The sequence below is a fragment of the Nyctibius grandis genome, chromosome 2, assembly GCF_013368605.1.
Source record: "Nyctibius grandis isolate bNycGra1 chromosome 2, bNycGra1.pri, whole genome shotgun sequence".
Taxonomy (NCBI): domain Eukaryota; kingdom Metazoa; phylum Chordata; class Aves; order Nyctibiiformes; family Nyctibiidae; genus Nyctibius; species Nyctibius grandis.
The window spans coordinates 11,938,075-11,959,683 of record NC_090659.1 but is presented as its reverse complement, the minus strand read 5'-3'; the positions used below and the strand labels follow the sequence as shown (position 1 = coordinate 11,959,683).

The following is a 21,609-nucleotide window of genomic DNA, read 5'->3' as shown; positions in this document are numbered from 1 at the left end:
TCAGCATATCTTATTAAAGGTGGGATAAGTTACAGATAGATTTCCACAGCAGTTAGCTATCTTTTAAACATCTGAAAAACAACAAACCTACTGGGTATTCAACTCAACAGAAAATCAGTTTCACTAAAATCAGGGGGGAAACTTCAACCTCCAAAGGAGACAATGTGGCAAACTTCAGCTTCTCACATTCACTACTACTATATAGTAAAAACAGTGATCACGTATACCCTTACTTTTTCCCGGACATCCAACCTAAAAAGTTTTCCCAGTTCATTCAGTAAATTTGGGAAATTAACCCATAAACAAAACAGGAAGAGTTCAGTTTCTACATATATATCCAATACTATGTCTGTACAAGTGGCTGACAAAAGTATGTAATTTCAGGATGAGAGTCTTGTAATAGAAATGCTGCTGAAATTCCAAATTATTATAAATAAATAATCATCAAAATATAAAGTCAATCTGTTAGCCTGTCACCAGTGCTGGTAAGCGTATTTTCTTTTAACACTGTGTGTTTATTTTAGTTTTTGTTTTGAAAGAAAAGTAGAATACATGATTACCTTTTTGTGTATCAGGCCAACAACTGCAGTCTTAATTTTGACTGCAGTAAGCATGTTGTTACGCTGGTATAACTGATGGAGAAGAGTTTGTGAGAGAACTACGAAAAACAGGGCAATAGCATAGCCATATCCACTCCCATATGAACTAGGATGATTTGCAGTGACCGTTATCATTGCTCTGAAAATGAAGGAAAATAAATTTTAAATTCTCTGCATTAAATCAACAACCGACAATAAAAAGTTCAATAAACTGACACACTGGCAACTTGTTTAATTAAGTGCATTTTGAATCCAGATATCATGGAAAGTCACAACGAAATACAATGTTAAAAAAAGACAGGTCTTATCTGTGTTTTCTGATTTGTTAGCTTAGAAAAAATTCTCAAATACTATTCTAGACATGAGTGTGCTATTGCTGACTTCACCGACAATGGATTACAAATAAAGAATGGCATCAAAGAAAAAAATAAAAAAGATTAGTTCGATATTTGTACTTAGAAAGGTTGCAACTACCAATCATGAAAATGAGAGAGAAAAAAACTCTAGAGGAAAATTCTTATTTTTGTGTTAGTAAAAGGTTATCTTAAATAACCAGCAACTGTGATGTCTTCAAATAGATTTTATGGTTAAGAATTTTGTTCAGGATTACATTGATCCAGGGTATAGTTTGGAGGTTAATAATAATTCTCTTCATTAACTCTGTTCTTTATAAACACACAGGTATTTATTTGATAAATTCTTAACACCTCTGTGGTAAGCACAATTTCTAAAAACCAATTCCATCAACCTCATGGTAGCAACAACACAATAACAACAGAGTCATTGCAGTTTTCTATTAAATGCTGAAGCTGTACGTATTATTATCATAGAATCATAGAATCGTTTTGGTTGGAAAGGACCTTTAAGATCATCGAGTTCAACCACTAACCTAACACTGCCAAGTCCACCACTAAACAATATCCCTAAGCACCACATCTACTCGTCTTTTAAATACCTTCAGGGATGGCAACTCCACCACTTCCCTGGGCAGCCTGTTCCAGTGCTTGACAACCTTTTCAGTGAAGAAATTTTTCCTAATATCCAATCTAAACCACCCCTGGCGCAACTTGAGGCCGTTTCTTTTCGTCCTATCGCTTGTTACCTGGGAGAAGAGACCGACACACCACTAAACCATGTCCTTAAGCACCATGCCTACATGTCTCTTAAATACCTCCAGGGATGGTGACTCATTATGTTGCGACTCATTTTAACCAAGGCAGTAACATTAAACTGCTGCGTTTCAGCACAAATACAATGGAAGTTTCCTTACAGCAGATCTTCAGCTGTTAAAATTTTGTTTTAACAAAGTGCTTTTATCCACTTAAGTGTCAACAAAAACTAAAACTTGTCTTAAAAATGGCAAAATAGGGCTGATGAATACACTGAACCTAAAGGAACTCTGAAAGAAAAAAGATGATTTGGAATTTTTGATGAGCATGTCAGATTTAGGACAACTCAAAGCAAATCGTGCTGTACCATTTCTGAGGTGGGGAAAATGCAAAAGGATTAATGTTGACAATGTTCACTAACTTAAAGGAAGTCCCAAACATCTAGGAATCACACGTGCATAGACACTGGAGTGTGTGCCCTGTCAGTGGCAGCTCTAATGCTTGCAAGCTGGTGGGGGTTTCCCTCCCTGAGGGCTGCAACACAAGCACAGTATCTATCTTCTCTAGCGTGCACTTCCAGTGTATCATTCCAGTGCTGGTCAGTGCCAGTGCTGGGCTTGAGGCTAACATGTGTGCCATTGTGCTTATCATAGAATCATAGAATTGTTTTGGTTGGAAAGGATCTTTAAGATCATCCAGTCCAACCATTAACCTACCACTACCAAGTCCACCACTAAACCATGTCCCTAAGCACCACATCTACACGTCTTTTAAATACCTCCAGGGATGGTGATTCCACTGCTTTCCTGGGCAGCCTGTTCCAGTCCTTGACAACCCTTTTGGTGAAGAAATTTTTCCTGATATCCAGTCTAGAAAATAAGACTTAGAAACACTTTTTTGGAGGCTGTCAAATTCTGGTGGGGGTGGATCTCGCTATCCCCAAGGGCCACCCAAGCATCTACTGAAGCGGTAACATTAATACAAAGTGAATTTGCCTTATGCTTGATAAATTAAGGCAAAAATAACACAGGTTCTCACTAAGAGTGCCAGCTTTTGAGACAGATGAGGAAAGCAGGCCAACCGGTACTTGAGTGGGAACTGTTCAAGAATTCCGCATAACTCACCTCAATGCTAAAACTCACTGCTGCCAGAGGATAAATAGATCTACCAAATGCCCTCCACACCATAATCTCCAGATTGCCTGAATTCTAAAGAAACATAATATAGCATTATGGCTTTATTTTGTAACAATTGAGACTTCCTCATTTAGATTGCAAGCACTTAAGGCGAGTATGTATTAGCCATAATTTATTGTGTTTGCTTGTGATTGGAAAGAGGGAACATATCTAATGTTCACAATATTAGTTTAACTGCATCCAGTTATTTCACAGCTAAATAAGCTCTCACTGAGCAGAACTGAAATCCCTTTTTTTTTCCTTCCTCTCTTCTTTCGTTAAACATTGTGGAATTAGTTAAAAAATACAAAGGGTAGCCTAGCTTGAACATTTGGGTGAACACCATGACACAATGAACACATACATGTCATATAGAAGTGCTGCACTCAGTACACTGCATAACTTTCTAGGAAAACTGAAAATTTTTATTTATGGTGTAGAATATAAGGGTTGGTAAAAACCAAAGCTACTCTGAAACTGATGATGAACTCCTAACTTCAACAGGGCCAGAGTTTAACCGAATACCCTGAATCCTTGAAACAATCTGATTGTTTTGTCTCAGCTTATTAACAGCAAATACCATTTTCATTTTTTTCTTAAAATTAATAATATTGAATAAAGCAAGAAACAGTTATAATACTCTTAAAATGTTTTTTCTCACTTTTAGATTTTTGAAGTGTATATGTCTGACTCAAATGATTTTTAAAGAAGAAAAAAGAAAAATGTTAAAAATGAGTAATGGTCACAAGACATAAGACATGAAATTGTTTGAAATAACATCCAACATACTAAGTGACAGGAAGCTGCATGACTTGATAATAGTTGAGCTTTCAGTTCCTTTTTTTGAGTGGAAAATGTCCCAAGAAGCAAAGGGACTTTATTGGTGTTTATGAGCAGGTTATCTACAGTAATAACATGTGGCCTGCCATAAAAGAGGGAGGAAAACAAGGATGAAATTGGCTACTTGGAAAATACCTTAAACGTACTACTGAATATTTGTTCCCGGAGATCTAGCAAATTGCTGTATCACTATGTGGAGTATAAAGGAAACCTTATTTTAATTTTTGTCTATTGCCAAACTTTACACAGACAGATAATAAATAAAAAAGGATAGCCTAATCTGGCCTTTTATATCACGTTCTCTAAAAAGTATTGCCTATTGTGTCAAGAATATTATACTTAGTTGTCAAAATATTGATGTTTTAAATAATGCCAGTAGATAACGTATAAAATGACTGTTACTATGTATAAAGAATACTTCACAAAATATTTGAATATGAGCTCTAAAAGTTGTAAACTTTGATTTTTCTACAAAAAGCTAACAGCAATCGCAGGCTCTGGCTCAAGCCAGAATGATGGTGTGGAATGTAAGTGCGTGCTCTATAACTCTGTGAGCATCACTGAACGTCAACAAGAAGTTTATTAAACTCTCACCCGCTAAACCAGGAATATGTTAATTTACTGAAGAAAAAAACATTCTCTTCAGGCCTGTGTTTCTGTTTAAAAAAGAAAAAAAAGGAAAAAGTATCAATGTTACTTGAAAGACTGAAGAAAAAGTTGGTTTTGGTTTTTTTTTTTTCTTTTACTAAACATGTAGTTTTTAGGAGCAATTTAATTCTGAGCTATAATAAAGTCTGTACTTACTCTTCTTTTTCTGTTACCTTCTCCCACCAATACACTCTAACACAAGGTATGAAGAATGAAAGAGATCTACAGTCTCATGACTTACTAGAACAACTTAACTTGCTGTAAGAGGATATTCACCAGCACAGCAGCTTGATTTTACACTGTTTACACACACCCTAGAGTATGATCGCACCAACAGTAAAGCATAGGAGTTGGACTCGGTGATCCTTATGAGTCCCTTCCAACTTGAGATATTCTATGATTCTATGTCCAATACAAGCAAACTTTCCTTAAATCTTTGACGGTTAAAATCCTGTGGGGTTTTTTTTCCCCCATTTGAAAACCCAGCTATTGGAAGTTATCAACTGCTAACACGTAAAGAATGGCAAACTCCTTTCAGACCCTCACAGATGAAGTACTACTAATGTGTACTGTACCTGTAAATGAGAAGAATATGAGGCTTGTGCACTGCTGCCAATTCCATAAGTCATTGGAGATAAGTGTAGTAGAGGCAAACAAATACAAACTCTGCCATACTTCTTGAGGAATATGTATCCACACCCAAGAATTACTTCAGCACACCTAAGGAGTAAATCTGTCCCTCAGTAATTACCATCTTAAAATAATTTCTCAGTAATTACCATCTTAAAATAATTTCTAACCAAAGATGCAGTTACAGTTCTTTTCAGTAGGTGGTGTAAAAAACCCACCTATCAAAAATGTATACTGCGGGTGCTCCAAATCCTGTATATTTTCCACAACAACTTTTCTTGGACAATTGATTAAATGATATTCCAAGAAACAAATACGTATGCCCTCCTTCTCTAACAAACACATCTGCTTGTGCATCTACTTGCCCTTCACTATCACATGTAAATGTTTGCCATGGTCCCATTACGATTTACACCCATACAGCACGGTTTGTTTGAACTATTGTCTTTTATTATTGAAGAACACAGTAGAAGTCTTGGTCACAAACATCCCCTGCTTAAAACCTGCTTCTATTCCTATCTGCGGCAAAGCTCCTATTTCCTTCAGAAAAGAATGATAAGAAATATCGGACGAAACCCTGGCCTGAAGGTTATTCCCTCCTTATAAATTCAAGGGATACACCCCAGGACACAGCAGTGGTCATTTTTTTGACACAGACCTAGCACGAATCCCTCATGAAACCCGGTCAGGTTTAAAGCAGCACCCTCCCGGGGCAGCAGGCAAGCCCTGGCGGGGTCAATACCGCCTCCTCCCCGCTCAGCCCCCCGCGCTGGGTCGCCTTCTCGCCGGCGGGACGCGGGCGCTCGCAGAAGCCGCCCCGTGTCCCGCGGGAGGCGGCCGTGGCTCCCTCAGAGGCGGGACGCTCCTGAAGGGCCTCCCCGGGCAGCCGGCGAGGGCCGAGGCGTTGGAGGCGGGCGGGGGCGAGGCGCGGGGAGGGCGGCCCTGCCCCAGCCTCAGCCTTCCCCGCAGCCTGGAGCCGGTGAGACCAGCCCGGTTCCCCGGCCCCACCGGGCCCAGAGGAGGCCGCGGGGAGGTTTTGCCGCCCCGGCCGAGCCGCACGGCGCGGTGTCCCCACGACCCGCAGAGCTTGTGGTGAAATGCTCTTCGTGCCCTAAAACGTGACCTGCAGCCGCTGAGGGCACGGTCCGCCCGTGAGTTGTGTCTCCTTGGTGTCATTTAATGACAGGCCCGGGGTGTGTCGTACTAGTGGGCAGCAGTCAAGTGAAATTGAGATGGCAGGAGAGGGGATGGCGTGTGGTTGTGTGTGCGCATCCTAACTTGTGACTAAACATATAATCCCCCTCCCCTTTTTTTTTTCACTAGCTCTTAGATGTATGTATGTGTGCTACCGCACGTTTGTTGGTGTGTCAGAAAATGACAAACAACCGTACTTTCATCTCAGAGCTGGGCCTGCAGAGCGAGCTGCTTCGTGGCACCAGCTGTCTCCCACTGGAACCAGAGCACTGCAGTGCCGCTGCTGCTGATCAGATCCAACTTAAAGCACTTTTGGATAAAACTTAGAAAGCACGTGCTCGCTGTCCACGGAACTACTCCACCTGGGACTGGCAGCTGGAACTCTGGCCTGTCTCCGGAACCAGGCTGCTGCAGCACTGGGGACTCCAGCAGACTGCATACCAGATAAGCAAGTTTTGACTTTTGTTACTTCTCAATACTTTCTAGTTTTGCTTTTTGGAGGCCTCATACAGCTTGCTCAACAGTATTTAAATGTAAAGGTAGGTAGGAAGGAAGCTATAATAGCAATTTCCATTGCTGTATTTTTTTCCTGAACATGAAGTTTTTCCAAAAGTTAATAAAAATCGGTATCTTGATTTTATTCTATAGTTAATATGGCACCTCCCCTTTGACCCTTGTTTACCTGGCACATTGCCACCTTAAATGAGAATGCATAGCTGCAGCGATACTGATTTCTCCAAAGTCTGGAAGATTTTAATGGAAATAACTATGCACTGCATTCCATATAATAAAATACCCAGAAACAAGTCTAAATGCAAGACCTATGTGACACCAGGGAAAGCAAGGTCTTGTGGCCAACCAGTAGCATGGGAAGTGAAAGACCAGGACAAAATAAAAATAATTTAGATCAGAACTAACATAGAAAATATTAATTTCATATTCATAAAGAATTTTAAAAGTGACTGAACAGATAGGGGCTTGAAGAAATATTTGGTCAAGGCCAAACTCAATGTTTTTTTTGTTTCCTGTATTTTATTTCCTAACATCGTGACAATGTAACTAAAATATCAACAAGGCCCTGACTAAAGTGATATCTTAAGTTAACAGATGTACAAAAGACATTTAGTTACGGCTAAAGTAATTTTAGCATATTCCCACATGCCCAGCTTTTCTTAACACACTGATAAGTTTTAGGTAAGCAGATATTGAGAGATGTTAAAATCCATACTTCCCTCAGGAAAAAAAGACTGGGAAGAAAGAGAGTAAGAAAAATTTTTTCTTTAGAAAAACTGTATTGATATTTTATCAGCCATATGCAATATGATCCTCCTTGACGTTCCTTTTGTAGAGTATAATTGCATAGAACAGATTATCTTACCTATCCGCTGGGAAGTTTAATAAGGACACATTAGCATAGACCTGACTAAGCTTCTCTTTCTCTAGGCTAACTCTGGGCTGGGCATCCATCTGTTTTCTGTTTTGTCTGATGAACTTCACTTCTAACTTAAGATAATGTTAACATATTCTTCCTCTACTTGGTTAAATTTCTTTAACATAGGGAATAGGTTTAAAGAAATCCAGTGTATTTTACTTGTTAACTTTTTCCACTATCGTGGCAACTTTTGTGATCAGTGACTTACTGGTATAATGTCAGCAGTATCTTCCAAGAGAAGTTAGATTACATCTACATAGTTTAGTCCTAAAGTTACTGGTGGGGAAAAAAAATAACCAAAAAGATAAAGGGGCAAGTGTTTGTATGGAAGGGTAGAAGGAAAAAGGGAAAGGGATTGGGCAGACTTAACAAGTTTCTTAAAACATATGGCATAGATTTTACTTAAGGCACAAACCTTTGTTACTAAGTTCTTTCTAGAGAAGGTTGATTTCAGTTGCTAATGACATTTCAAGGGTACCATACTGTGGCATTATAGGAATGTCTCTTAGGCTAAAGAAGTAATCCCTTTGGGAAGTTAAAAGTGGTGTCTTGAGAAAGTGATTTTATTAGCTGTGATTTATCTCACCAGACAAAAGAGAAATTGTTGTAAGATACTGCAAGCTAAACGTTCTTCCGTTTCTGAAACTCATTTGGCTTGTAAAACGCATCACCTTTAAACCAGTAAACTTGGACATTCTTTCTCAATACCACTGTAAGGATGAAGAGTATTCCTTTCAAGGAATCCAAAATTATAACCAAGAAAACTGAGTTTAATAAAACCAAAATCCTTTCTTAGTCAGGTTCAATTTGAAGTCTACATCTAGTCTGAACAGGAGACTTAACTTTAAGCAGTATCAAATAGCTGAAAATTGTGTGTTTTGATTTCTCATATAATAGGATCTTAAAAGTGTTTCACCTGTACTTGGTATTGTATAAGACAATACCTCTGTATCTGTGTATAGGTTGTTGGTGGCAGTTGTGAAAGACAGAAAATAGGTCATTTGACTACTTCGATTCATCATGATATGAGATAGTTTATTCTTCCTCTGCTAAACAAGGGGAAAACTTTTCTTTTTAAGAGGTAGTACTAACTCCACTGACTTATGCTTTTGTACGATCCATTAGATTAGATACTCATTAGATTTTTCATCCATTTGTTACAATGAACATTTAGATTCTCAAATAAGCAAATAAAACACTAGAGAGTAACTTTACAGAAAGATGCATATATATGCATGTAGTTCTAGTCAGTACATAACTGCAGCCATAAAGTACATACATTCAAGTATAGATACATACGTAAGTCTTGTAGTTAGTGCAAATGCCCGTATTTTACCTCAAATTTACTACTGGAAAAAAACAGTTCCAATAACCATACAAGGTGATCCTAACTGTAAGTAAAAACAGAGCTAAATCAGAAAAAAGTTACAGGTGTTGATACTTCAGTGACGAGCACATCTCTGATATGACACTTAGAATTTCTAGCCTATGCACTTCCTTTAATGGCTCCAGAAAATTTTCACACAATTCACAAAAATACGTGCCGATGGAAGTGATACATGTGCTTCATGAGTGGCTGAAGATATGTATTTTCATAAAGTTTCTGTATTAATGAAATAATAGCCTTCCATGATTCCTGGGGAGGAAGCCAACCCAAGGGTTTTTTTCCCTTTATTAGGAAAACTTTATCTTTTTAAATGTTTCCTCTACCTTAAATAGTACTTTCCTCTTTAAATAGGTTAAGATAAATAAAGTATCAGTATACTTTATGCACAACACATTTCAAAAATAATATGAATCTTGAACATTCCTTTTTTAATACAGTGCAAAGATGAAAGATTAAATCTCTCTCAAATAAAAATAGCAAATATAATAAAAAAAGATGAATCCAGTTACACAGGATTAATGCGTCTTTTTCTTGGCTTTGCGCATCTTGTATTTTTGGCCACGCTCTCTTTGTCTCCTTTTGTCATCCTCAATACTAGTGTCACTGTCACAACTTTGCTGTTCTCTCTTTCTTTTAGAGGTGCTTTCATCCACCTGATGCACTTCACAGTCACTTGAATGTGGCAGGGCCACTTCAAAAGAACTCTGTGCAGACTGAAAATTTGCAGCTTGATTCTGATAGGGAGAAAAGGATAAATTTGAAGGCAGTGGTGGAGTCATCTGATAGTAAGGAAACTGTTGACCCATTGGACTCCGTACTGTGTACTGCTGTGCTAAAAAATGGTTCATCTAGAGAAACAGAAACTTGAGTTGTTAACACTGTAAAGAGGAAGTTTTGAAGAGTTTAATTTTGCATGCATTACAGCTTATACAATGAAAATAGTGATAAATTACAAAATAACACAGAATGTTTGAGAATAAAGCTTATATTTTATTATGTCAACTAGTACAGTTGGAAAAAGTAGACAAATTTTTCATGGCAAAGTTAGAACAGAGACATAATCTGATTTAAGATTAAATGGCCAGTTAGTCCTTGTGTAAGGTAATCAAACATGGCACTCCTTTCATTTCTTCATCTATGTATTTTATTAACATTTGTAACTGCAGTACCTATTGTTAATGTAAAGACATGCACACCTGCAATTTTTTTTTTAAACCTGGTTTAACTAATTTTAATGTGGTACAAGGCGTTTCAACAAGGTACAGTGAAACCATAGATCAAAGCACTTGGAACAATGCAGTAAGTGTCCAACTTACTGCTACCATCCCTGAAGTATCCCAAGAGTCCTTCTCATGCAAAATGCATAGCCCAAATACAGAAACAGAATTACAAAGATCAGAAAAGAGCAGCTTTCTACTGACTGGCAGTAACCAGAAGAATGATGGGGAGCACATCTGAGTGTGTCATATGTGCAGACAGACTCCAAGCGAGTAACCTGCCTGGCCCACCCAAATAAAGGTGAGGCAGATGTGTGAAGGCATACATGTGACAAGATTGCTTCCTGCTGAAGCTGGAACTATCATTGGAGACATACTGCAATACCATCCCTTCTAGTACACAGAAAATGGAATGAAGTTGGTTGTGCTTGTCTGCAGAGTTTGGTCTCTCAGTGTTTACATACTGCATGTTACTGATGAGTGGGTTCACTGGCAAGCACAGCGGGGAAGATGGTACACTCCTGAGCCTTCCAACCACAGTGAAGGGGATGGGAAAGTTTTTGCAAGCACCAGCTCTTCTGAGGGCACAGCCTGGGAAGAGGGGAGGCAGGTCACCACCACATCTGTGCAACAAGGAACAGACCCTCTCCATTTTCCTGCTCAGACTGCAGCTAGCAAGAGTAACCTACCCAGACTTCACCCTTTAAACAGTTACAAAGGGCTGCCGTTCCCCAGTCAGACTGGGTGGCAGCAGTACTGTCCGCAGTTGGTACCTCACATTAAATGCTAGGTTTCTTCAGTCCTACCAGTCCATGCTCATCAGATTGAGAAGCTCCATGATGTGTTTGGTGAGTAAGGTTTGGCCCACAGGCTGTCATCTGAAGAGACCAGTTCCCTTGCCTTGTGGAATATCTCAGACAAAAGAGATGAGGACAAGAATGGCCCGGTGTGCCAGAATCTGTTAGAGGGGAAGTGGAATACGGGTTCTCACTGTCTACTGCTGTGAAAGTAAATCGCGAATGCGAGAACTGCAGGGGCATGAAAAGCTTCAGACCAGAAACCCTCAACCTGTTGTTGCCTTAACTTGGGCAGTGGTCATTTGTTGGGCAAGTTTTAGGTTTCGTTTTAGGACATTTCAAGGTCCTGCTGGGCATTTCGAATTGAGTAGAAGAGCTAAGAGGTTCCCTGACTGAATTAGCTGTATATGAAGAAGCTATTGCTTGCATGGTTGTAATTTTATTAGGTTAGCTTGTCTCACTAAGGGGATTGGATTTGGAACCCAGTACAGGAGAGAGTTCTGTCTGTAGACTTTGACATTTTTTAGCCTCCCTAAACTATATACCTTTAAGACATTCCTGCAGTAAGAAAACAGTTTGGTTTGGTAGATCCCCTGTTACTACAGTACCCTTAAGTACTATAATAAATAGACCTAATACCATCAAAGTTAGCGGCCTAAATCACATTTTGAGACATTAAATAAGCACTGTTCTTTGCAGAAATGCAGGATACATTCAACTTCATAAAAAAGCTCCCAAATTTTTAACACAAACTCACCATCTTTTGAAAGCCTAAGTATTCATGAGGTAAACTATTGTTCATTGGAAAAGGAGTAACAGGAAATGGAGGATTTCCATAAGGCTCTTGATACCTACAAAAACAAGCAAACGTACAAAGACTAGATGTCCACCACATACTGCTTACCAGAGTGCTGAGACTTAACTCTTGGGCTGTAATGGTAATATCTAAGAGGAGAATTGAGATATTAACAACTGGACTTCCATGAAAAAACTGATAAATCAAGGAAAATACACCTGAGGGCTCAATTAATGAGTAATCCTCACATGTACTTAAGTACAGATGCAAAAAAAGAGTTCTGGATTTCACTACGGGGGTTTAGCTTCCACAGAGGGTTCTGTCACAGTTGTAAATAAAAATGTTGAAACATTGAAAAACTCTGAATCTGGGTGTTCAGAGTTCCATTATAACAGGTTTATACCTGTGCATTCATGTGTGCGTGACAGCTGCTTGTACATATACGCACAAAAAAATACAGGTATAAACTCAGTGGGGTTTAAAAAGATTGTCTCCATTGTCAGATTGTTTTCACTTAACAACTGCAAACATTGTTAGTACAAACACCATATTTTAATATTTCCTCTTGGTCCGGTATCTTGCAGAAGCAAATAAAGAATGGAAAATTCAAGCTAACTGAGCCTCTGGCAATCTAAACAACCAAACATTAAAATTAACTACAGCCCATTGCAGGTCATCAGCAAGGATGCAATTAAAGCATGCAACAGCTGTTTTAATGACAAGCCTAAAGATTGCTCTACCACATCAACTGATTTTCTTATAAGATTTTTTTTTTAATTATAATCATACAGTTCAATCTTTGTTACCTATATGAAGGTGAATATAAGTCAATACAGTTCTCAAAACCATGTGTAGGGCTGTTTAGTTCTGATGAGTGAGAACTCCCTGTAAATAAGAAAAGAGCATGATGACTTCACTTATGACTATTCAATTAACAAGTTAAAAACACAGAAAGTGTTCTGTGTCACCTGTAGTGTGCTCGCATATCTAAGGTAGTATATAAAGGTAAGGTGCCATTTTATGGCAGATAATCTATAGCATCTTTTTACTGCTGGAAAATGTTCATTTATCATTTATTTACTTACAGAAGCATAATCGGGGCTGTTGAAGTAATCAAGAGCAGAATAATTCCCATTCAGTAACAGACACATGAGATGCTTCTGATTTTAGGAACCTCAGCCATTCTACTTAAACCCAGCAACTGCTCTGCACAGCCTTTGAAGTAAGGAGTGGCACAGTGCATAGTGGGAACATAAGTCCTTAATGTTTGGGTTGTAAACGCTGCCTGGTCATTAGCTTTCTAGGTTTATTTTCCTAAACATAAAATGAAGAACGTGACTCTGACTTTACTATATTCTTTGAACTACAATCCCTTCTACTTAAAACAACAGCTCTCATAACTCTGTGGCTTTAGTATAAAAGCTATCAAACAGCTTGGTAGTTGCTGCACTTACTGAAACAACTTTTCCTCCCAGACTGCAAGTTAAAGGCACACCCTGATTCCTAAATGTAATCTGTCGTGAAAACCTGTGCTGCTATGTTTTCCATAGAGTGTGGTCTGAGCTGGCTTGCAAGTTATGCTGTTCTGAACCAACCTATTGTATTCTCTTAGTAAACAACAAGTACAAAGACTGAATCCTTCCCTATGCAAAAGCCACAAGAAATTTTTGTTTCTTAAAAAAAAATGGACTGTAATTTGTTCCAACTATAAGTCGTCATCTTTGTAAAAGACTGTAGGATTCAAAAATAGTCATAAAAAATGTAAAAATTTACAAAGACTTAAAGTTCATCATTGAGACTACTAAACGTACCAAACCGATACTGTACTTTAATTGGTCTTCCATACAAACGGATTCCATTCAGCAAAGCTATTGCATAAGGCACTGATTCTTTGTGCTTAAAGCAGACAAATCCGAAAGACTTGGGTTTTCCTTCTTTGTCCTTACAAATCGTCACTTTGGTTAATGGTCCAGCCTGAAAGAAATTTGTATTATTTTCTGACAGAAATTAACAGAGATTGACACTTCAATCTTTTTTGGATATTTCATAATGATGTATGTTCTGCCATAGTCAGAAACAGTGTAAGACTCTCAATATAAGAATCTCTACTTGACTTTGAAAATGTCTGTCCACATTCCCCAAGCTCAAATTCTGAGTCTTCTACAAACAAAAATCAGTTCCGCAAACTTTAAAAGGGAACCAAGGGTCAGTCCATGGGTGATGTTTAGTCTTTAACAATCAGATTTTTTGATTGTTTTTAAAATATAATGATGATAGCTGCTGCAAGAGGGAAGACTAATTTACTGACTCCATAGCAAAGGTTATCTTATAGGTGTACAGCTGCTAGTACAATTATTACAGAGGGTTTTTGCACAGCTAACATGACTAAGCAAAATATCCTTCTGTTTTACTCTTGCTTAAATTCCTAAAATGGGCAGCATCAACAATGTGGGAAAGCAAATCTGAAGAGAGAGTAGTGCTTCTGGAACCACTACAAAAGTTTTCTGTACTGCCTAACCCTCATCACAAGTGCATGGCAAGGAATCAAGATACCCTGTCATCTCATCAGAGATAACATACTCTTTCTGCCCCCGCCCCCCAAAAAAAACCCAAAACCCACCAACAAAACAAAACGCCAAACCACACCCTTTGACTGAAATATCTTCATTGAAAAATTCAATCTCTGCCTACATGTACCATTTTAATCCTTTTGTAATACTTCTAGAACGAAATTAAAACAGCGATATTCCATAAACACTGGCTCCATTTTCAAAGAAACTGTCATTTTCATAATAGATATCAAACATGACGAATTTTCTCTGTTCAAGATGTAATCAGTGTATTAGTCACCAAATTAACAGTTTCTCATCAAAACAAACTATGCGTCTGTACGGCTGATTTAGCAGAGCGAAAAGAAGCAGCCAACAGCAGTCTGCTGCCACAGACCAGGGGTGCTGAGGATGCAACAATTAACTTTAGGAGCATATAATATCCAGATGAGCAATGAAGTGAACATAAGTTACAAAAAAATCCATCAGTAAAAAAAATTATTGAAAGTCTCAATTACTGTAGTAGATGGAAAATTCATTGTTCTGAATCAAAAAATAGCACTCATTGGTAGACCTGGCTTCCACTACTACTACTGATACAGTATGTACTTCTCAGTAAGTCACTCAGAAGTCAGCTACAGCTTCAGGCAAACACAAGTTAACTCCTAACAGCTCTGCAGCAATTAAACTGCATAAGCAGTTAAAACATTCCAAATAAACATACAGCATATGCTCAGATGAAGAAAATAAGCCATAGCAAGTAATCTACTTTATTATTCTGCATTTCCAACAATTACTGCCAAACAACAAATCTGCAATTTGTCTGCTGTGAGCATTTAGTGATGATGTGGAGCCATCGCCCTTATTATATCCTCCATGTTGTCAGACCAAAGATATCAAGGATTGTTATCTGTGATAACAATGTCTGATTGCTGTATGTTTTGCCAGCGGTGTATAAACTAATACTCAATTAAATAAGAAGCTGTTGCCGAAAAATGAAACACCCCCACCCCCCAACCCTTGCAAAAGTAGGGAAGTCACACAGGCAAACACAAAGGATTGAAAATAATCTACCATTTTTTATTGGTGCAGAGGGTGATCAGGCTATACAGCAGTGGATACTACCTAGATTGTCCTGTGCAGGTAATCTTCAAAATGTTGATTTCATCTTTCCCAATATCTTGAAGTTGGCTGTTGTTTTTTTTTTTGGTTTGGTTTGGGTATTTAATTTGTTTGTTTTTAAACAAGGATTTCAGTAAGATTCTGAACATGTTTATTTTTGCTTGAGTTGGCTCCTTAAGGCATTTTTGTTGTTGTGCTGCACTACATTGCAGTTTTTTAAAAAATTACATATATCCAGTCTTCTGATTATTATTTGCCTAACGAGGAGGATCTGGTTCTTCAAGAACTAGAAGCAACAAACTGAAGTCCTTTGCAGATCAGCCTTTTAAATATGTAGTCTTCCTGTTCATAAATATTAATAGTTTAGAAGTAATAATAGATACTTGCTCATAATTTGATGGGGGAAAAGCTACAGGTCAGGAGTGCATCTTTAGGACTACGCCATAGCAGGAACACTGAACTGTGTACTTTCTGCGAAAGGACAATACTGCAATGAAAAACATACGCTGTTGCAGCAAAAGACAGAGAAGCTGAGTGAGAACAAGATAAAGAGAAGGAAAAAGTAGGTGTTATTGGGATGACCTACAGACCCAGATGAAAGTCAGCAGTTGGATGACTGCTGCAGATTATGGAGAAGAGTCATGCAAACAGCATTCTGAGAGCATCTGCTTATTTTTATCACTTTTGTACGAGAACTTGTACGGTATTACTCATGTCCCCTAGTAAGATACGCTTTCTTAACCTAACATTTACAGTTAAACAGCAGACTACTGTTTAGTATTGGAAACAGGTAGGAATACTGCATAGAAAATAAGGGGAAAAAAAAATAAGAAACAAGTGTTTCTTAGCTAATTTTGAAGAAAAGTTAAAAACTGAAAGTTAAGAACAGACAGGAACAGCTAAAATCCCAAAGGGCTAGAATATACCAAACAAAAAGGGCTTTCAGTGCAAATGGGGTAGCATGCTGAGGTCTTGCCTAGTTAACAAGACAAATACCAGATTAATCAGTGGAATAAAACTGGTGAATAGAAATAGTTCTGATTAACAAATGAAATAGTAAAACAACAGATTATTCTGCCCACCTCTTTTTTTTTTTTTTTCACTCTTTATTTTGCAAACTGACCAGAAGGAAGCAAGGTTCATTCTGAGACTGGGGGAAATTAGTGGATTGGTAGAAGCAAGTTTATCACCATGCTGTCAACTAAAGTGTCTAGCCAGAGTCTGGGAGCTTTTAGCTTGACAGAGGCTGACTGGATCACGCCAGGAGGAAAAAAACAAAAATACAAACCAAACACACCATAAACAAACTCAGGAAAAGCCCATAATCAGCAACTATTGTCAATCCATCTTGAAATTTGATGCTTGCATTAGTGATATAATGCTCCCTCCTCTCCAAATCCTCCCCCCTCTTTTCCTTACTACTTTCAGGTTAATAAACCCGGCTTAGCCAGAGATGCTGTCAATGTGAGATCAAAACTGAAGCCAAGCCAGTGTCTTAACGTTCTCCATCTTTGCTGTTTTATTTCCTCCTTGGCATGCCTTATTTCCAAAGACAGAGAATTAAGCTCAGGTTTGAAACAGGTCCAGCTACTTAGTATTTTCCCCCCACCTCCCTGAAAATACCAACAGAATCTTCTCAAGCATTAAAACATTTTGATATAAAGGTCATTTATAGATGGAAGTCCAGAGCCCCACGTGCAGATCATTCCTATTGCCTGTCGCGCTTTAATGGTTTCCATCTTGCCCAACACATTTTCAGGTTTTACACTAATTTTTCTTAAATTATTGATCAAAAAATTTCTTGCTCAGAATATATTAAAAAAGTGTAAAAAATATTTTTCCTTGGGCATTTTAAAAACACCTTTAAATTATTTAACTTCCTCACTAACTCGGGGCCCATCTGCGGCACCAAAACTTGCACAGCCGGGAGGGGACAAACCCGAGGCGGAGGAGACGGGCGGCACGGGCACGGCTCCCACCCGCCCAGCGCCCAGGGGCACGGAGCCGCAGCGGCGGTCGCGAACAGGCGACGCACCAAGAGGGCTCCCGCCCCCGCGGACGGCCCTGCGCGCTGGGCTGCGGGCGGCAGGCCCCGGCCCCGGCCCCGGCCGGCCACCGGCAGCGCTTCGCTCCTGCGGCGGAGGTTGCCGTGGCCGCTCCCCACCGCAGAGAGCCGCAACCCGGGGCCTCCGCTCGCCCCTGCTGGGCCCCGGGGATAACACGGCCGCCGCGCCCGGCTGGGGCTCACCGCGGCTTCCGCCCCGCGGCCCCGCCCCGCCCCTGGGGGCCCGCCCTCCACCTGCAGGAAGAGCTCGTAGAGGATCTCCTCCCGCACGCGGCTCTCCAGGTTCCCCACGAACAGTGTCCGGTCCGCCTCCTCGGACCGCCCCGGCGAGGACATGGCTGCGCCGCCGGGTCCCACCGAGGGAGGGGCCGGGGGAGGCGCCCCCGCTGCCGTAAAGCACCGCGTAACGGGGCGCTGCTGGTAGGGGGCGGGCTCGCTGTTCTAGCGACGCGGGAGCGCGGGCTGCCCGAGCGCTGCGTGTGAGGGGACGGGCACGGGGGAGCGGGACACGGCACAGCACAGGGCGGGCAGGGCGCGGTCGCGGTGCCCTCCCCCGGCCGCCCGGTGCGGCGGGTGGGTGCTGCAGCTGCCGGGGCAGGGCCGGGGGCGAGTGCTTCAAACACCTGTAAAGGCCCCCCAAGTGTTTTAGGCATCAGTATGGTAAAGCGTTGTGGGAGTTACTAGTGAAATACACATGTGAAGTGTTGGGAGTTGTACATTTCTCAGGATTTAAAAAGATCTGGAACATGATTGCTGTCTGCAAGTGGAAGTTTAGACTAGTATAAGACTAGAGCACGAGTCTTATAAGGAGCGGCTGAGAGAACCGGGGTTGTTTAGCCTGGAGAAAAGGAGGCTGAGGGGAGACCTTATGGCTGTCTACAAATGCCTGAAAGGAGGTTGTAGTGAGGTGGGTGTTGGTCTCTTCTCCCGGGTGACAAGTGATAGGACAAGAGGAAGCGGCCTCAAGTTGAGCCAGGGGAGGTTTAGATTGGATATCAGGAAAAATTTCTTCACTGAAAGGGTTGTCAAGCACTGGAACAGGCTGCCTAGGGAAGTGGTAGAGTCACCATCCCTGAAGGTATTTAAAAGAGGTGTAGATGTGGTGCTTAGGGACATGGTTTAGTGGTGGACTTGGTAGTGTTAGGTTAATGGTTGGACTCGATGATCTTAAAGGTCCTTTCCAACCAGAATGATTCCATGATTCTGAGTTGTACCTGCCTTATAACCCACTGTTGCATGGTTGCTAGAAACAGGTTTCAAGCACATACACACATGTAACATTCAGTATTTATTTTTAAAGTGTTATTTTACAAAGCAGCACGTTTTCAGAAGTCACCCTGATGACAGCAATGTGAGAAATATTATTAAAGATTTTTTTTTTCCCAAGCATAGATGGCGTGCTTTGCCTCAATGCCCATTATTTTCTAATGGAGACTGAGTTACTGACTTGTCAAGGCTATTGAGAAAGGGATTATCAATTTACAGGAATTACAAGCCTCAGTGTAGAATAGATAATGACTCTTAACATTTCTTCCAGCCAGTCAGGGTTTTTTCCCTTTGTAATCTTTTAGACAGCTTTTTTTTCATAGTTAAACATACTGCATTGCAAAAGCCAGGTGTGATTTCATCTTGCATGAAAGGGAGCAGCACTCTTAAGCTAGCGGTTAGAGGGGAACTTTTCTGGAGAAGTGGCTTGATTCATAGGAGAAATGAGAATTGGTATGCGACTTGTTGAGAATGGGATTTCCCAAGATTACGAAAACCTTGAGGGTAGAGAGAGGATTAGAAGGGGAAATACGTTTACGTGTGACCACAGATCAGGATATCAAGACTTGCGTAAGAGTTCGATCTTAATCTTGAAAATCATGCTGTTATTTTATCCCAAACTTTTAGGGGTAAACTGGAGTGTAAAAGTGCCGTTCTGTTACCTTTAAGTCATAGTAATCTTATATGCAGTAAAATGAAGTTTTTATATATTTTTTTCAGCGTGAATACTGGGCCAGTCTTGAGGGTTTTTTAACAGCTGGTGGACTGTGGGATCTCCCCAGAGCATCAGGGTTTGTTCGGGAGGTGCAGCTCCAACGGCCTTGAGCCCTGTGGGACACAGAGTGCTGAAGAGGCCGTGCCGGCGTCCTCTACGGGTTTGCATAAGGCACTTTCAGAGCAGGTAACACTGAATTTCAGTGCGAGAATAAGTATATCCTTGTGAGAAAAGCAGCGGACATAACAATATGCAGCAAAGCGGAATGGGCAGTGCCTGAACTTTGAGGGTCTTGCATCTGTTTGTGACAGTGTACCTGAAACTCAGTCACCTTGAAGGGTTTGCCTGACAGTGGGAATGTCAGTAGAAACTACAGTGTAAACAGTAACAGTAATTAAGATTTATGAATTTCTAAGGGGTGTAAGTGCCACTGTTGTTGAACAAAGTCCCCTTGTCATATGACAGAGAGGTGAGTCCATCAAGCGCTAGTTCAACATCCTGATTAACCCTACAAAACTTTCTGGGCGTTGATTTAGTAAAGGAGTCCTTTCCTGAGACTGATTTCAGAGGGCTTTAAAACTGTTTCTATGGGTCATTATGTCGACGTGGGTAGCATGGTACATGACTTACATGCGAGCTGGGCTTATTGGTTTTCAGTTCAAGAGGCAACTTAAAATTTCTTTTCTTTTCCCCATTCATGTGTAAAAGAACAAGTGTGTGTTTATTCACAGCTAGTGGCATTAGGTATATGTAAAGGTACACAGGGAAGATTTTCTTCTAAGATCAGGTGATTGGTTCTTGGATAAGCGTGGCAGATATTTTACTAGGGCCGTTACCAGTTCGTTTTCAGTGGTGGCGAGCTCTCCATGCTTTAACTTGTATATGAACACATATTGCACACTGACTGCATGCTGAGGCTGCCTAACTGGTGGTTGTTTGGGTGCACTAAGTTTTTGTTGTAACAATAATCTATATTAAAAAGTAGAGGGGGCAAAGAGCCAAACTGACGCTATACAGTTACTTGTTCTCAGTAATATGTAATGTCAGTAGGGCTGTGCTTTTATAACAATAGTTGGACAAAGTGTCAAAGATTTGAGATGAACAGGGAATGCAAAGGAGTAACAAGAGCTTCCTTAGTGAACTTTACTGAGAATAGGGTGACAAATTTGAGAAATGGAAGCAAAAAAGTAATGGAAGGTCACTGGTTAAGCTGAGTTGATTTTCCTATGAGTGGACATACTGCATCTTCTTCTCCTTGTGGCTGCATTCAAAGAAGAATATACTTTGAAGAGATCTCCTAAAGGCTGTCTTCTGAAGGAGCTTGTGTAGCACAGCTTCTTTGAGTTGCTCAGAATCATAAAGCCAGCCAACGAGAGTGATCACTTAAAAAGTAAATAATGAAACAAACAAACTCCCACCCCCCTTAACTGTTCTGGGTGGAAAGGAATGAGACCTAGACCTTATGTTTAGAAGCACTGTGAAGGATACACTATGCAAAAAAAACATTTCTGGGATGCATCTCTCTCATATTTGAGTGGTTATGGTTTGTTTTTCTTTCTCCTGCAGTGGAAGTAATTGGGGGCCAGATACATGCAAACTGAGCATCCAGACGTCTCACTTGGATAATGCAGAGTTTATCTGCCTATTTGCCTCACTGTGAACTCCAAGAAACTGAAGTTTGTCCTCTTGTATTTACCCAGTGAATTGGTTTGTAAATAAATGAGCTTCACAGAAATAAATGTTTCTTCACCTGTTTTGTAGTTGGAGATACAGAGGGAATGAAGTTACATACCCAAAACACCCAGCGAGTCAGTGTCTGGGTGAGATCTGTGGGGCTCTAAGCTCTATCTCTCTCCCATATAAGCACATTCACAGACCTTCTCTGGGTTTAGATTAGAGAATGACTTCTTGGAAAAAGCTCAGGAGATAATTTTGTGCAAAAATAATGCATGGAGATACAGTTCTCAGGATTATTTTCAAGTTCTTACAGAAAAATCCTTCTGTCACCAGAATGACTTATTGTTCTAAGTTTCTTTTGCCCATCAGTGCCTCTAATTGCAGTTGAGTA

At 40.2% G+C, this 21,609-nt stretch overlaps 1 protein-coding gene and 1 long non-coding RNA gene across 2 annotated transcripts; one reads left to right on the top strand and one right to left on the bottom strand.

The window, feature by feature from the left end:
* Positions 1-9,529: 9,529 nt before the first annotated feature.
* RBM11 (RNA binding motif protein 11) lies at positions 9,530-17,920 on the bottom strand. The gene is made up of 5 exons (XM_068421962.1): positions 17,795-17,920; positions 13,636-13,798; positions 12,631-12,709; positions 11,786-11,879; positions 9,530-9,862 (listed from the first exon to the last, which is right to left on the bottom strand). The coding sequence occupies exons 1-5, from the start codon at positions 17,894-17,896 to the stop codon at positions 9,530-9,532; spliced, it is 771 nt and encodes a 256-aa protein (XP_068278063.1). The 5' UTR covers positions 17,897-17,920.
* LOC137675756 (uncharacterized) lies at positions 17,822-21,188 on the top strand. Its single transcript, XR_011049986.1, has 3 exons — positions 17,822-17,980; positions 19,547-19,727; positions 21,108-21,188. It is a non-coding gene; the product is annotated as an uncharacterized lncRNA (long non-coding RNA).
* The last annotated feature ends 421 nt before the right edge of the window (positions 21,189-21,609 follow it).

Coding starts and splice junctions, on each gene's coding strand:
- RBM11 (XM_068421962.1), bottom strand. CDS start 17,896: ATGTCCTCGCCGGGGCGGTCCGAGGAGGCGGACCGGACACTGTTCGTG. Junction 12,710..13,635: donor TAAAGTACAGTATCGGTTTG/GTACGTTTAGTA, acceptor TCTTATTTACAG/GGAGTTCTCACTCATCAGAA. Junction 9,863..11,785: donor ACTTAGGCTTTCAAAAGATG/GTGAGTTTGTGT, acceptor CTGTTTCTCTAG/ATGAACCATTTTTTAGCACA.